The sequence below is a fragment of the Gopherus flavomarginatus genome, chromosome 13 (assembly GCF_025201925.1).
Source record: "Gopherus flavomarginatus isolate rGopFla2 chromosome 13, rGopFla2.mat.asm, whole genome shotgun sequence".
Taxonomy (NCBI): domain Eukaryota; kingdom Metazoa; phylum Chordata; order Testudines; family Testudinidae; genus Gopherus; species Gopherus flavomarginatus.
The window spans coordinates 21,536,030-21,552,919 of NC_066629.1; the positions used below are offsets into that span (position 1 = coordinate 21,536,030).

Genomic DNA, 16,890 nt, shown 5'->3' on the forward strand with positions numbered 1-16,890 from the left:
TGGCCTGTTAGGTCCTGATTGGCCTCTGCTTGCTCTCTGCCCTTCTAGGTGCAACTCTTGCTGGTTCTGCCTGTAGCTGATCATGCGATGTCTCTCTAGGCAGCCCTGGTGGTCCAAACTCACTGCTCTTCTCTTCCAGTAAAACACCTTCTTAGGGCAGCGTGTGCCCAGGCAATGGGCAGCAAGCGCTTGGTACACCCCACATCAGGGCCATACATAAGGCATTTCCCCTCTGCTTCCTAGAGGTGGCATGTCTAGGTTGGAAAGTGAATAGAGGAACCACATGGCAGCGTGTAGTAACTCATACTGTATCTGCTCTGCAGATAGCACAGAGAAAGTTCAGGCTCCAGGGCTTTCAATCTGGCACCTTTCACAACATTCATGCCGCTCCGGGAAAAGGACTTGTTACACCAGGATTTCAGTGTGCACCATACCCATTAACTCATCAGAGCTCACAGCCCCTCCATAAGGCCAGGAAGGGCCATTAGCCTTGCCTGACAGACAGGGAGACCGAGGCACAGTGATTGGCAGCAGGTCACAGAGCACAAGCTGGGAATAGAACCCAGGAGTCCTTGGCATCTAGACTAGGGGTGGGCAAACTACAGCCCACGGGCCGTATCTGGCCTGCCAGCCATTTTAATCCGGCTCTCGAGTTGCCTGTGGGGAGCAGGGTCTGGCGCTTGCCCCACTCTGGTGCTCCAGCTGGGGAGCAAGGTTGGTGGCTGCTGCACATGGCTCCCGGAAACAGTGACATGGACCCGCTCCGGCTCCTACATGAAGGGGCAGCCAGGGGGCTCCGCTCTGCACACTGCCCCTACCCCAAGTGCCGCCCCCACAGCTCTCATTGGCTGGGAACTGCCTGGGCCATGCATCCACATAGGAGCTGGAGAAGGGACATGCTGCTGCTTCTGGGAGCCGCTTGAAGTAAGTGCCACTTGAAGCCTGCATCCCTGAACCTCCCCCCAGGAACCAACCCCCTGCCCGAGCCCTCCAAACCCCTTGATCCCAGCCCAGAGCACCCTCCTGCACCCCAAACTCATCCCCAGCCCCACCCCAGAGCCCGCACCCCAAGCTGGCACCCTCACCCCCCTGCACCGCTCCCCCCCGGCCACAGCCCAGAGCCCCCTCCTGCACTGTGAACTCCTCATTTCTGGCCCCACCCTGGTGCCCACACCCCTAATCCCCTCCCACACCCCAACCCCAATTTTGTGAGCATTCATGGCCCACCATACTACTTCTATTCCCAGATGTGGCCCTCAGGCCAAAAAGTTTGCCCACCCCTGATCTAGACCTTGTTGACCTCTATTAGAAAATCAGCCTCGATTTAACTCAAAATCAGTCTAGTTACATCCGTGCAACCCTCTAATATAGATGCACTGAAACAGTTTTCATTGTGCCTTGGCTTAGTTCAATAATCAGTCTGGGGCAGACACCGCATTGAAATCCATGGGAGTTTTGTCATTCACTTCTATAGATGCAGGATCAAGCCTTTAAACTTGAGCTTCACTGGCGTAACAGGATGGATTTTAGCTACACTGGACTTTATCACAAGGCCCCAGTCACCTGCTATAACGACCAGACAACATCCCCTCCCCTCTTGCTTCTCTCAGATAGCGATCACTTCTCAGTAATGCATTATTTTGTCAGGTCTGATAACTGGAGATTAGTGACAGATTATCTTTAATTTTAACAACTCTTGCTGTTATCAGAGACTTCCCTTCCCTGCTGGCATACTGTAATTGACTGCCTCCTCTTCATCTGGCATGACAGATGATGTGACCCTTCTTGTAGCATAGCACTGAGGCTAAATACATCGATATGCCAAGGTTATTCCCACTCCATGCTGTGCTTGGTACTGACTCCCTTGACGGTACAGTAATGGCACTAATTGACTCCCCACAATGTTTAGTGTTTCTGAAGTTTAATGTACTGGAAGATTACTAGGATTCTCAGATCTTTTCTTTCTCAAATGCAGATGCCAAGGTAATTTTAATCATATATCTATGATTTTTTATCCATGTATGTATGATTTTTATATACATATATATGGTTCTTTATATACATAAAGAACCACCAACAAAATCTCTCCAATACACATCAGAAAACAATCAGATACCCTATCCATAACTGGGTAAAATGGCCTTGTGATGAAGACCCTGAGGATATGTTTACACAGTCTGTGGCAGCGAGCCTCCCAGCCTGGGTTGACAGACTCAGGCGTGTGGGTCTCACTCTACCATGCTAAAAATATCTGTTTGGAAAGGACTTTGATGTTGCTTCTCAGGCTGGGGCTTGGCTCTGAGGCCCACCACCTACCCTAGGCTTCAGAGCTCCAGCTCCACCCTGAGTTGCAGCGTCTACATAGCTACATAGAATGAGTCCCACATGCCTGAGTCTGTTGACCCAGGCTGGGAGGCTCACTGCCATGGGCTGTATAGATGTACCCTGACTAGGCAAGGACTCAGGAAACCTGGATTCAACTTCTGGCTCTGCCATAGACTCCCTGTGTGGCCTGGGGAAAGTCACTTAATCTAGTTTCCTCCTCTGTAAAATAGGGATAATTGCCCTTCCTTTGTCTGCCCTGCCTGTTTAGATTGCAAGCTCTTTTGGGCAGGCACTGTCTGTTAGCAGGTGTATGTACAGTACCTACCATACTCAGGCCCTGATCTCTGTTAGGGCCTCAGGGCATTACTGTGATACAAATAATGTGCATCCAGACAGGACAGCTGAACCTGCGAAGAACAAGACAGCAGCTGGGCAGACACGGTCTCTTGACTTCGCTGCCCCACAAAGGAGTTATCAGAATGTGCAACGCCAACACAGATTTATCATCTCCATAGAAAATGGCCACCAGCTCACAGGAGATGAGCGTGGTATTCTGTTCCCATTCCTTCAATCCTTTAAACTCCCCTGGTTGACAGGGATCGGCACCAACGAGCCTGAGCTTCCCAACCCCTTAAAGCACAAGGTGACAAAACACCACTGGAACAAAGGATTTTCATGACGGCTCCCCGCAGGCCTGAGCAGCAGGTGATGCCAGAGAGAGATGGCATGGTGAGATCATTCTGTAATCTCCTGAGGCAACAAGCTTCCCCCACCCCCATCTTCACCCCTGTAACAAGGGACCAGGGTAAAGCTGGCCCTGAATATGGATGCCTTGAAACAGCTAGGCACCTCCAGCGCAATGAAGGTGGATTTCCTCTGAGCTCTGATTAGCAAGCAGCGTCCTGCTGAGTTCATTCATCACCCAACTCCCCCTCCCCCGAAACAAGCACCCTTCTCATGCCTGAGAAAGAGAGTTTGCATTTGAAGAGCCTTGTCGATGCTAACAGGTAGGGGAGATTTCCGGCAGGAGACATAATTAGGCACTTGGCAACGGCTCCTTATCAGCCCAAAGAGAGAGGGGGATTAGAATCCCTTGCAGAACAGAAACTTGGAGGTGGGTGCACAAATCTGCCAGGCCTGCTGCTTCTAAAGGATGCTGGAAGACCCCTGTTTGCAGGACAATGAGCTGTCGAGCATGCTCAGAGGGGCTGGCAGGTAACATGTGGAGAGTCACCTATTAAACCTGTATAACTAACAGTCACAGGTGGCAAACCTGTGGGTCTCCCTGGCCCATTTCCCACTAATGTGACCATCCCTGGCGCCATCCTGGCCCATCTCCTAGCCAGGGTCCCCCCTGCCTACTCTCCCCTTGGGGCAACCTCTGCTCACTCCCCAGATAGGGCAACATTCCCTCCCCCACTCCACTCCCCGGCCAGGGTGACAACCCCCATTCCCAGGGCCTCAGACCCGTTCCTTAGCTGGGGCAATAACCTCCAGAAGTTGTCCACTGAGGGCCTAATCCTTTGCTAAGAGCCTCCCATGAGGTGCTGAGTACCATCAGACTATAAGGAAGTCCATGGGAGACAAGGGCACTCATTCCTTTGCAAGACCAGGCCTAGAACCCTAACCAGAGGCTGGGGTGGGGAGTAGGTAGGGAGGAGCACAGGTCCTGAGGCAGCTGCTTAGCCATTTATATGTTAAAAGGGTTTGATGGGTTGAAGTGGCAGTAATTACAGAGGGCCTCTGATCTGTCAGCTCATCTGCATCTCATCAGCATAGCAATTAAGCACCTTCCCTTCCATCCCCAACACTCTATGTTAAGGCATGGAAGCCTTTTTGCACAGAAGTGGATAACTGGACATGCCCACAGGGAGTGAATGTGGTGTCTATCCAAATTTCCTTCCTCTCCTAGCAGCCACCTACAACACATACCCTGTCTTCCGCCTTTTAAAGTGCCAAATCTCAGTCCCCAGGGTTTAACTTAAATCCCAGAGAGACACTACAATCCTTTTTAAAGGGTGGGAGAGGGAGAGAAAGCAAAAAGAAATGTACAAAGTCTGCCCCTGTCAGATCTCCAGATCCCAGACACACGCTAATGAGCTTCTGCCTTATCAGGCATCTCCTGAACAGAGGGCTCTCGTACAACTGGGGAAATATTTCCACAAGTTAAACTAAATACGGAAATGCGTTCAGTGCATTACATAAATATATTAAAAGTTAAACACTTAATGCCCTGGCTCTCCTGCCCAAAAGCAACAAGGAGTTTGAAAATCTGAGAGTCTCTAATTTGTTTGCTTGCTGAAATCTGGATCAGCTTCAACTTGTGGTGAATTTTCTCTCAGAGCTGATGAGCTGGAAGCCCTTGTGGCTGAAAGAGACAGACATGGGCAGAGAGCATGAGCCTGTTAAAAAGGCAACAAGGATGCTTCAAACAACATTAGACAGAAGTCAGCTAATTTGACCCTTGGGAGCAGTTTGTCTCCAGGACACAAGTGTTTGCTCCTGAGTGGTGGGTTTACTTAAATGATTTCTAACTATTCCAATAATTCTAACAATATGGGAATTTCTCCCACGGTTGGCTGAGAAGAGGAAAATTGGAGAATAATCAGCAGCTCACTAGAGCTATTCTAATCTCAAAGCTTTATACGGCTGCTGGGATTGGAGGGTCCTTGATTCCCACTTGAAAATACTGAGAACTGAAGGCGTGGTCAGCATCTGGCAGGATCCAGCACTGAATTTCAGAAACCTGGACCGGCACCTCTTACTTGGGTGAAAGGTACCCAGCTGGGCAGGAACTGGGCTCCACGGCTGGAGGGTGTTCAGATGAACTGGTGAGGCTGGTGGGCTGGGATGTTTCATCTGGGAGGAGTGGGAGGAAGACATGTTTTGGGGGCCTGAAAGGGAGAGCCTGAACATGGGGCAGGCAGGGTATAAAAGCCTGCTTGGAAAGCTTATAACTTGAGTGGATCTGGGCCCTGCTTAACCTTAATATGCCCTCTGTGCAATGGCCTGACCTCCAGGTAAGAGGTGCAGGTTGGGGCTGCCTCATCCAGCTCAGAGGTAGAGGCTCAACTGAGGAATTATGCTGCCACTGGAATACAAACCAATATTGTGCAGAATAAGGTCATCTGGACAGGTTTTTGACAGGGGATGGTTTATTTAAGGCCACCACACTTTGTGACCAGGCAGCTGACATCAGCAAGGCTTTCCATTGTCCAGGTGCCTTGTCAACATAACCTGTAGTAATTGATCACCTCTCACTGGTGGGCTGTTTGCAAAGCTTAACTCCAATGGGAGATGCGGGATACCTCTGAAAAGCAGGCCATATACTTAGCTGCCTATGGTGCATAACCTGCAGTAGAAAAGGTTGCCCTTTTCTTGCTCCACCTATTGCTCCCAGTAGACTGGGATTTTCAAGAATGCACTGGTTCTCAAGGTTCTGATGGGATCTTTCATGAATCCTGTTTGTTTTGTGCTGTATTATCAGACGCTCCACAGTGGACATTCCTCGTACGTTGCTTGGTTGGGATTGGTCACGTAAATCACACAGCACCATCTGTTTCTGGATGGGTGCACTTAGGAAACAATAGCAGTGAACAGAAGTAATTCAGGTCAAAATCTGGACTGTACAATCCTTACTTCTGGTGAGGGTTTGTGAGATAGAAGAACCCAGCATGACTTTCAGGGGGACGTTTGCAGCACTGGCCATTAGGGAAAAGCGAGGCAAAGCATTTCGCTATTTGGAGACCAAGCAAGCTTGATCTAGCATCACTGATACACAAACAGGGAACCCCAGGATGCCTCTTATCCAGTCACTGCTCTTCATGCAGATCTGCTCTTTACACCTTCATACTGTATTGCAGCAGTATGTTTAAACACTGTCATCTGCAGGCAGACTCTGGGTGTGTGAAACATGTGACTGGACCATTTATCAGCTTTGTTCAACACGTAGAAAGTTCTTTTGCATCATGGAAAATGAGTCTGCCTCCAAACCCCAGAAGAGAGACAGGGTGGGTGAGGGGATATCTTTTATTGGACCAACTTCTGTTGGTGACAGAGACGAATTTTCAAGCTCCACAGAGCTCTCTAATTTCCTGCGACCAAGACGGCTACATCACCATTTCAAACCCTAAAAGTGATTGCCCACTGATGGCAAAATCTTTATCATGTCAGTCATTCTCCAGGAGCTGGAACACAGCTATAAGACTAGCCGGGATTTTCATGCAATCAAAACTGCACTGCAGAGCTCTGAGCAAAACACAGATTCAGAAGGTTCTGCATATTTATGGCAAAAACTCTCCCTCACATTTAAAATGTATTAAAAAATATAGCAATCATGCTGGTTTTTAATGCCATTTCTCTCCCTGGCTCCTGCCTAATGGCTACTCTCGTTAGCGTGGATGGGTTTGGATCTGTCACTTTTGTTCATAACAAGTGGGATTAGGGAAATGGCTAAAAAGGGCACTGATGCTGTAAGAGACCTCTCCGTGTGGGAAGTGACATCCCATTTCCGTGCTCACTCAGAGGGAGCTGAAGGCAGTGTCAAAGCAGAGCTGTCAGGTAGAAACTGGCAGGCAGCATTCCAGCCAAGGCTAAAAGTAGCTGCTGCAGCAACATAAGAACTTTCCTGAGGCCAGGTCCCAGGCAGAGATGGGTAAGATGTCGCTGCTTTTGCTCTGTGATGAGGCACTTCCAGCTGGCAAACATCTGGACAAGGGGTGGTCTCTGAGACAAGGATTCTTCCCACTAGGCTGATCTGTAACTTCTCAGTGAGCTGCCAGATAGGAATATTAAAGATGAGACCCCAGTTCCCAGGCTCCTTAGTCTGCTTCATGTATCAGATTTGCTTTCTCCCAGAAAACATGACCTCCATGGAGCTGTTTCATCCAGTCCTACAGCGCCTGGGCCAAGTTCCAAGCTGGTGTAAGCAGGTTCAGCTCTGTCAACTTCATCATCCTGCCTGAATTTGGCACCTGGCTTCCACCACTGTCCTCCTCTCTGCTCCACTCGACAATCTTGCCATTGTGGGACCCTTCTCCTCTGAAGCTCTTGTCATGTGGCACAGCCTCCCTCTGGAATCTCTCCACCTCCTTGCAAACCTCAGCGGAAATCCCCCTTTCCTCTCCAGGCTCTCTCCTAAATAAACATGCACTTCTTAATTATTTATTAAAAATAGATACGTGTGAAATAGAGGCAGTGTGGCCCAGTGGCTAGGGCACTGGACAGAGAACCAGGTTCTATTCCTGAGTTTGCCACTGGCCTGCTGGGTGATGTCAAGCAGTCATGTCCCCTTGTCATGCCTCAGTTTCCCCAACTATATTATGGGAATAATAGATCTCATTTGTAAAGTGCTTTGAGATCTACTGTTGTAAGGTTTCTTGCAGCTCACTAGACACATCTGGCACTGGCTGTTGGGGACAGGGTACTCTGCTAAACGGACCATAGGTCTGATCCAATCTGGCAATTGCCATGTTCTTAATATGGTGAGGTAAGTCACCTCCACCCTGTCCCATTTTATCTTCCTGCCAAAGTTAAAACGACAATACCACCAATGTGGGAGGAGAACAAAAACGAGCAAAAGAGAAGGGTTGAGTAACTAGTTCAACCACTAATGAATTAAGTGGTGGGTTCCTGCTCTGCTGCAGAACCAGGGAGTCCATTAAAAGAACCACAGAGACACAGCACTGAATCTCTGTTGAAGGCTGGAAATATATGAATACCCCTAGTCACCTCTGAAAGCAGCAAATGCACAGAATCTGGTGCAACTCATTGCTCCTCGGATCTTGCAATGACTCTAGAACCAAAGGGTCTGGTGTGAAGTCCCTTTGGGGAATGTCTACACTGCAATTGGACAGCATGTGTTGGCATTCCTGAGCTAGTTTTCTTCGAGCTAGCAGTGTGGGTGGGGCTTAGGTATGCTGCAACTGTGCCTCCCACCTGCTATGTAGACATACCCTCTGTGTCCGTGCATGGAGGGGGAAGGAATCTCACTGGCCACTTTCTCCCTCTGTCAGCTTAGGGCTGTAGTAATCAAAAGGCCAACTCTGCAGGAGATATAGTGGCATCAGGTGACCATTATGAGAGCACAAGACAGTGAACCAAGGTTGAGTTGAGGGCCGCTGAATGACAACAGTAGAGGAGGTGGGGATGAACGAGCCCTTTGCTGCAATCATAAGAGAATGAACGAAGGGCAGAACAAGTGTCAATGCAAGAGCATGAGAGAATAAGGTGCATTTAATATGCCAAGGACTAACCACTTAAGGGACTGTGGAGGCTGCAGATGTCTCATACGTGGCACAAATTCCATAATTCAATCAAAAAAAGTCACTATGAGCTGGAAGGATGAAGTGCTTCTTGCAGAAAAGGAAGCAAGCATGGATCAGCGCTCCATGTGATTCGGATTCTGGTAACTCCACCAATACACACTAATCAGTTAGTCTCCTGGGAGCCTTTCCTGGTGCACTAACCAGCCTCTGCTCAGGCTGAAACGAGACTCCTTTTGCTCTGCATTTGCCCGGTTATCCTCCATCTTCAAGAGAGTCCAGCCAATGGGGAGGTACCAAGTGTGTGTGTGTGTGGGGATTCACCTGCTCTTGGTAGGAGTCATCTCCTCTATGGGGCCACTCTTAAGCCACCCGTGCTCAGATTCCCATAAAGACTCACTGGGCAAAATGGCTTGCCTAAAGTTAGGCTCTTAAATCCTTACTGAGGCCCATCAATAGAAGTGACCTGATTTTCCAGGGTGTTGCTTTCCTGCAGCTTATAGTGACTCCAGTGGAATTTGTGGGTGCTCAGCACTTCTGAAAGCCTGGCTGCTTATATAGGCACCCAGGTTTGAAAACTAATGAAAGTCAGATTGTGCCCCAACAGAAAGAGATGATTGTACAAGCAATACACAGGGAGGAGAACAGTAGCTAGCCCCCATCACCAATACAGAAGGAGGTGCAGGGTACGGAGGAAAACAAACAATGGGAGGGATTGGCGAGCAATTTCAGGCGATGATTATTACAGCTAGTCAGGACCCAGAATGTCTATTTCATGGGAAATTCTGATATTTGGGGGAGAGGAAAAAAATCTTTCCAAATTGGAAAGAAAGGCTGAAATTTCAAAATTTCCCACAAAAGGAAAATCCCCCAAAGCTTTGATTCAGTCGGAACCACAGAAACATTTTGTTTCAATATTATCGTTTTGATTCATTTTATTTAGTCGACTTTCATCGTCCAGTTCAAATCGACTTTTTGTTTTGAAAGTTTTAATACATAAAAAATGGCCACAATCAAAAAGGATATGTTTCCATTGACCCAAACTAAACAAAGGTTCAGATTTTTGATTCACAAACACTGTGGAGACTTTTATTTTTCATCCTGATTTGGGAGGGGGAAAATTTTGACATCTTGAACATTTTCACAGGATGGGAAAACCACTTCCCAGCCTGCTCTAATAACAGGGCCTTTTCTTGGTTTAGCTGATGTCTCTTGACAATGGGTTTAACTTAAACTGGGGGAGGGGGAGGGCAGAAGCCACTCATATAGGAAAATAAGAGAGTCTACACAGTGGGTAAAACGAGTATAACTATACCTGTGTAACTGCTAAAACTTTCCCCCAAATGATTTAGGGATAGGTTTACGATTAACTGAAATCAATCACTCTTAATCTGAAATAAGTGTGTCCACAAAGCAGTTTGCACAAGTTTAAACCAGTGCAAGTTCATGTGTAGACATGGCCTTTGTGTGTGTGTACACCCAGGACATGTTTGTAGGCACTGAATCTTATCCGCTAGGAGAGAGGGCTGCTGTCACACTGGGGCTGATGCTGGGTGTTGCTAGTCATGCTGCAGAGATGGTCCCTTAAGGTGGTAATTTAAAATGCTTGGCAATACCTTGGGGTGGTCTCTTAACAAAGGGAAACACAGGGTTTCATTGTAAACTTCCTTCCAAGCCATGAACTATGAGAGAACTGCAGCTAAACGCAGCATTGAGGTTGTTCCTTGCTAAGGGTCAGGTTGTGCAAGGCAAGGAGTACTCTCCACCCCCATTGACTTTAGAGGGAGTTGAGGTGGGGATGGACTCTCAGCACTTCCCAGGAGGCACTCAGCACCTGGCAGGTTCAGACCCTAGGAAGAGGCCTGCAGGGCCAATCTTACCTGTCTGAAGCCATGTCGTGTGTACTGTAGGATTTTCAGGGCATAGTTCGACCGTTGACCTTTGCTGTTGAATTCAATGTGGCCGGTGAGACCTTCCAATTCTACCTGTCCAAGAGAGAGTGAGTTACAGCACCAAATTGAGATTGTTCCCCTTTATAGTCTTGAGCAGAGACTGCTGTTCACCCAGTTAGCTAGGACAGAACTGTGGAGCTCTGACATCTATTCACGGGGATAGAGTATAAACAGTATTTCCATGGGACAATTCTAATTGCTTTCAGAATCCGCCTGGAGTAGAAATGAGACGGGGAAGAGGGAAAAATATCCCCAGATAAAACGAAGACTTGTACGTTGCAAGGCTTCCAGAATTCCAGTTCTCACGAAGGTTCCATTCATTACCTTTTTAGCCACATCGCAGCCTGTCCTCCCCTGTAACCTCATTCCATCTCCACGGCCCCAAGGCTTCACATTACTCAACTGCAGAAGTGTCACACTGAAATAGGCAGCTGGGGTTTCTGTGGCAAACCGTGCCATGCCATTGCACTGCACAAAGCTTGTGTTAACAGGGGGTCACATTGCAAAGAGTCTCATGACGAGAGTCAAATCCCACACAGCGGATTTAAATGCTGCTTAGTGCTGCTCAAGCACCTTGTCGGCAATGAGTCTAAGTTAATGATACAAGATCTGGGAGAAGCTCTGTCATTTTGGGGTTGCGGGCGTTTGTGTGAACATTTGATTAGGGATGGGGCAATGAGGTGGGGTTTAAATCAAGAGTAGGCTAAGGTGTGTGGGGTGGGGTAAGGGGAGGGGTCAGATGTCGAGACCAAAGCCACATCAGTGAGTCTTCTACCATCTTGGGATGAAATCTCATGAGAACAGCTGTTCTCATGAGATTTTAAGTTGCAGACAAAGCAGAACCAGAAAAAAATGTTCAAACTGGAAGCAAAAAACACATCAAGTTCACCTCTGGGACTTCAACTTGAAACTCTCGAGGAATCTGAGGGGTTCAGACCTGGGTTTCTGTTTTGACCCATAGTTACTTTTGATCTATATGAGTTCACAACACCCCAAGTTCAAAAAAGTCCAACTCATCCACCCCCGCAGGAGAAACTCATCTACAATATCTGAGAGACTAACAAATTTATTTGGGCATAAGCTTCATCAGATGAGTTTTAGCCCACGAAAGCTTATGCTGAAATAAATTTGATAGTCTCTAAGGTGCCACAAGGACTCCTTGTTGTTTTTGCTGATACAGACTAACACAGCTACCACTCTGAAACCTTACAATATCTGAGCTTCTCCTGGTTGCAAGGTGGGACCATAAATCAGCTCAAGTTCACTTGAAACTGGGACCTAGGGAACATTCAGAAAACTTGCTGATCTTTGTGTTTGCAACAAAGCCTGAAAGTTGGTGACTTTCACGTAGTTCCTAGGCCAGCTACAAACATTTCTCTCATGGCGGTCTCCTTCATTCGCAGAGCAACCTTCCAACAGGTTGGTATCCTGCGCTTTGACTGCAGGGGCATCATCTCACACATGCTCATGACTTTTGCTCCTGGCAGTTAGGGGGTGGATACAGATAAATCACTTCTCACCATTCTCAGGTAGTTCATCAAGCTGGTGCCATGTTGCCAGATCTGTGCGGATCCACAGGACAGCGGTTTCACACCAATCTCCTGGCTCCGATTTAGCTCCTGCACTGCTGTCACCACGGCATAAACAGCATCAAACAGTAAGGCAGAGGAGAGCTGTGAACAGGAGAGAGAGAGAGGTGAGAGCTCAGAGGAGCAGCACCAAAGGTTGGAAAATTAAACAAGACCCAAACTGCACTCACTGAAGGAACAAGTCCATTGTTTCTGCCATACGTGTGCACACAATTGCACACACATTGTAAAATAAATCTACACACCCATACAGTACACCAGTGTAGAAGCTTACATCTGCTCTCACACCCTACAGTGACTCCATTCAGCACCATGGAGCTACAGTTGCCCTACCGTCTCTGTCATGCCTTGAGCTAACCTTGCCTCATATCCCATTCACGGTCTGAGCTGGGGTTAGTGAGAAGGAGCTAGACAAGGCATCTGAGCCAGATTGCCCAGTGCCCTGTGCCTTGGGCAGTCACTCATGCTTGTGCAAAGTGAGCATAAAATGCTATCCTTCTGATTTGGTACAGAACTAGGTAAGTTCATGGAGGATAGGTCCATCAATGGCTGTTAGCCAAGATGGTCAGGGAGGCAACTCTATGCTCTGGGTGTCCCTAAACCTCTGACTGCCAGAAGCTGGGAGTGCACAACAGGGGATGGATCACTGGATAATTGTCCTGTTCTGTTCATTCCCTCTGAAGCATCTGGCACTGGCTGCAATCAGAAGACAGGATAGATGGAGCATTGGTCTCATCCAGTATGGCCTTTACGTTCTTAGGTGTGAGTCATTGCACAAGGGCAGGGCAGTGGAGAATCAGGCCCATAGACTCCTTTAATCATCATTCTTTTGGCATCTCCACATCAATCGTTGTGGTAGGCATAACTCATGTTGCCATTCCTGATTCAAGTCCATTCCTTGGACTTCCTCCCCCTCTTCTCATGCTTATTACCTTACCCTCCACATCTCGGGTAGTTCCTTCTTATTGCCCTTCGCATCCTCCCTTTCCTCCCTTCTCCACTTATCTGCTTCCCTTCCCTTCTATGTCCTCCAGTCCCCACACTGGCCTCTTAGTCCCTTTACCATAATTATCTGGTCCCCTTTTCTACTGCCGATCGTCCCTCTAAAAGAATTATTGCTAGAGGAGATTTCAGAATCCATACTGACTGTCCCCTCTTCGACCCACTTACTTCTAATCACTTCTATTTACCATCTTGTCTCATGCGGAGCATTACGTTCCCCATGCACAATTGTTTCGATGTTTTTGATCAAGTTAACAACCGGTCATTTTCTATCTCCCCTTCATTGTTATGACTAAGATTTCACTTTCAATTATTGTCACTTCCTGACTGCATTGGCATTTGGTTGCCACATCTCATTACTGTCAAACCTCCTCCTTCAAAGAGTCTCTGCTCTACTGTTGCAACATCCAACAACACATTTGCTCTTTAGCTTGTTGAGCCTTGCCCCATATGTGGGCATTTACAGTTCAACTATATCTACCTGATCACATTTATTCAATTCCCAGTCACCCTAAGGGGGGGACCATCTTGTTAAGCAGATCTTTGGCTTCCACCACCTTACTGTGTGAATAAAGTGAGCCAGATTTAACCCACTAGGGCTTGATTCTACCCCTGCTGAAGTCAACAGTGAAAGTCCAACTGCCTCCAATGGTCTGGTATCAGGTTGTTAATGAGCAACTCAGGGCTTTGAAATGTACATGCAGACACTATGAAAAACTAACGCTGCCACGCTTAGTGCTAGCAAACCCTAACCACGAGCTCTAATAATGCCAGTAATCCCCAATTTCCATCTTCCACCCCTCAACGTCTCTCACATTTGTTGTATCAAGGTAGATGGAGCTCAGACAATTTGCTGGTATTTCTGGCATCACCCCACCTAATATGATGTCAAATTTTCTCCCTACTCTAGTCTGTGTATGTTCTGACACCACCCTTCTCACCACAGTATGTGAGCACTTTCCAGGAACGCAGCCAGCAACGTGAGTAGCAACCATCATGCGTGATTCGTACTTTTGGGATCTGATTGATCTCATCTGCAATAGTGATGAACCCTGTTGTTGGTACTGCTCAGCGACCAAAGCACTTTCTGACTATGGATTAACTGAGCTTCAAGCCATGCCTGGCAAGTTGGTAAGTATCGTTATCTCCACTGTGCAGAAGAGTAAACTGAGGCACAGAAGAAGAAGAGTGACTTGCCCACGGACACACAGGCATTTGCGGCAGAGTTGGGAATAGAACCCAGGCTTCCTGATTCCCAGTCCCCCTGTCTGAACCATCAGATGCCATCCCTCTCTGCCTAGCCCTTTGTGTTTGGCAATAAGTCTTCCAACTTTCCCCCTAAATAGTCACATCTGCTCTTAGGAATTCCCCTCCAGGGCTGCATTTTCCAGAGTTGTTAAACGAGCAAATCTATCTGCCCCCCTCACTCCTATTGACTCAAACCATCTCCTTGCACTCCTAGCTCCATTGCTTGTTACTGCAACTAGGAGTTCTCCATCCTTTGGCTCCTGTTCAGCAAAGTACATATGCACATGCATAACTTCACTGGGACTTACCCGTGTGCTTTGCTGTCTCAGGGTCCTTATCAGTAGCGACAGGTCAAATTCTGATCTGGTGTCAGAAGATGCAGCTCTGCTGACATCGGGAGTTTCTATCTCCTTACCCCAGGTCTGAAAACTGGCCCCAGTTGTCTCTGGTTGGGTTTTCATTTTCCCTCTCTTTGAGCAGCTAATGATCTCTTATTAGCTACTAAGCAAGAGGCCTGTAGATCTTAGTGAAGCATTTGACATTATTGATTGGAATATTTTACTCTTTAGCCTCAGACAATTTGCTGGTATTTCTGGCGTTACACTTCCCTTTTCAAACATGCCCTTTTTGGTTTGGTTTGTTGTCAGGGGTGACTACTTCTGCTAAGGGGATCCTCCCCCATCCCCCAAGTCCTAAACTTCCCTCTCTCTTTTCTCTACTTACAGCTTTCCTTGGAAGCACCTGATTTCCAATTCTAACGCTGTGTATCAGACTAGCCGTTCCCTGTCCACATGGGCTCAGAACTACGAGTCTATGCCAGTTTCATGATTTTGAGGGGCCTGATTCAGGGCTTTTAAACCCTGGGGGACAGCAATACTGCAACATGCACAAAAAGATGTCAGCACTCACCCTCATATGTCTTTACCAGCTCCCCCCTTTATTTCACGAACATGCTTTTAAAGCCCACTGTGGACTTGCCCTATCCAAAATCATAAACTGTATTCTGCTCAAGTCCTCTCCTCGCTTCCTCTGCTCACCTAGTATCAGAATCCTCTATGCCACTTCCACTTCTTCCCATGGCTGTTGGTGCAAGAGCCTTCTCCTCTGCTGCTTCTGCCATCTGGAGCAGTCTTTTCTGTGTCTCTCTCCGGCTCATCAGCTCTCCGGCTCATTTCAAATCTCAGCCAAACACAATATTGTCTCCCTCGCCTATGCCTCCTAATTGCTATTTCCGTCTGCCATTATTTATTTGTAAACTCCGCTAACTGTATTTAACTCAGTCAAGCAAATTGGGATACTGTTTGCATGGAAGACATTTGTGCAAAATTAAGTTGCATTTCACTGTAGCACAGCTGCTAGACGATCTTTTGGTTCTTCCGACCACCCGGTTTAAAACTCATTCACTTTGGCTTCCCCAATCCCTCTCTCTTCTCTGCCCCTTATCAAATCTCCTCCTCCTTTGATAAGAGTCATTTAAAAAAAAACATGGCTTTATTCATTCTGACATTAAAAAAAACAAAAAATAATTTGCACATTAACATGTGTGTCTCGCTTTTGTGCATTCTTGATTTGTGCTGGTCATTGTCATTTTGTGCCACCTCTGTGGTGAACAGTGCCCGCACAAGACTGCATGTGAAAGACCCAACAGTTTTGATGGTGGTTCCTACTCACATGATCGTGTGGGTGTAGGGCAGTAAAGAGCCTCCCCCCATATCTTGCAGGGACATCACTGCATGGCTGGAAAACCAGGGAAGCAACTCCCCAGATAGGGAGTAGGGGGATGGAGCATGGGTAGAGCTGTGTTCCTCTATGTGTCATCAGCTGCATGAGGAGCAGTATGGTGCACCCTGGGAGCAACTCACTTGCAAAAGGGCAAGGAGCACCCGAAGCCATAGCTCCACACCCTTCGGTGCACAAGCCAGCTGGGCTAGTGGGGAGCACACTGCATGCGTCACAAGTTATCCTCCCCCGCCCGGCACAAACAAAGCATTCCAGAATGCGCTGTACCTTCCTGATGCAGGAGGTCCTTGATTCTGCCCCCTGGCACAGCTCAGCTCCTCACCGGCCGCAGCACAGGGCTGCGGCTAAAACCCCCAAATCTAGCCCTGTGGGGTACAGCTACAGCGCAGCTGGGAGCGAGCCCCAGAGCCTGGGTAGGCAGTGTTAGCAGTGCTCAAGGTATCATACTAAAAATAACAGGATGGATGGTGTGGCTCCGGGGGAGGCTCGGGATAGCCACCCGAGCATGGACCCAGGATACTGGGTGGGCCTGAGGGTCAGAGCAGCCATCTGAGCCAGGAGGTCCACACTGCTCGTTTTAGCATGCTAGCTTCCGTCTGCCTACTCAGGCTGGGATGCTGGCTTCTGGCTGCAGCATAGACGTATTTACAGAAACACAAAGAGATCCATCATAGTGTAAAGACAAGATTTTTGTTTTATTTACCAAAATCTCTCGCGTCAAGGCCATGTTTAAAGTCAAGCTGCTCTCCGAGGACTATAGGCAGGTTTGGG

At 47.9% G+C, this 16,890-nt stretch overlaps 1 protein-coding gene across 4 annotated transcripts in view; it reads right to left on the minus strand.

Moving 5' to 3' along the window:
- Positions 1 to 16,890, minus strand: part of GRIK4 (glutamate ionotropic receptor kainate type subunit 4) — a 318,605-nt gene that overhangs the window by 50,735 nt on the left and 250,980 nt on the right. For all 4 annotated transcript variants that reach the window (XM_050921936.1, XM_050921937.1, XM_050921938.1 and 1 more), the window contains 2 exons: positions 12,061 to 12,213; positions 10,469 to 10,573 (listed from right to left, as the gene is read on the minus strand). In XM_050921936.1, coding sequence (XP_050777893.1) covers positions 10,469 to 10,573; positions 12,061 to 12,213 — 258 coding nt within the window. The remainder of the gene's footprint in view (positions 1 to 10,468; positions 10,574 to 12,060; positions 12,214 to 16,890) is intronic.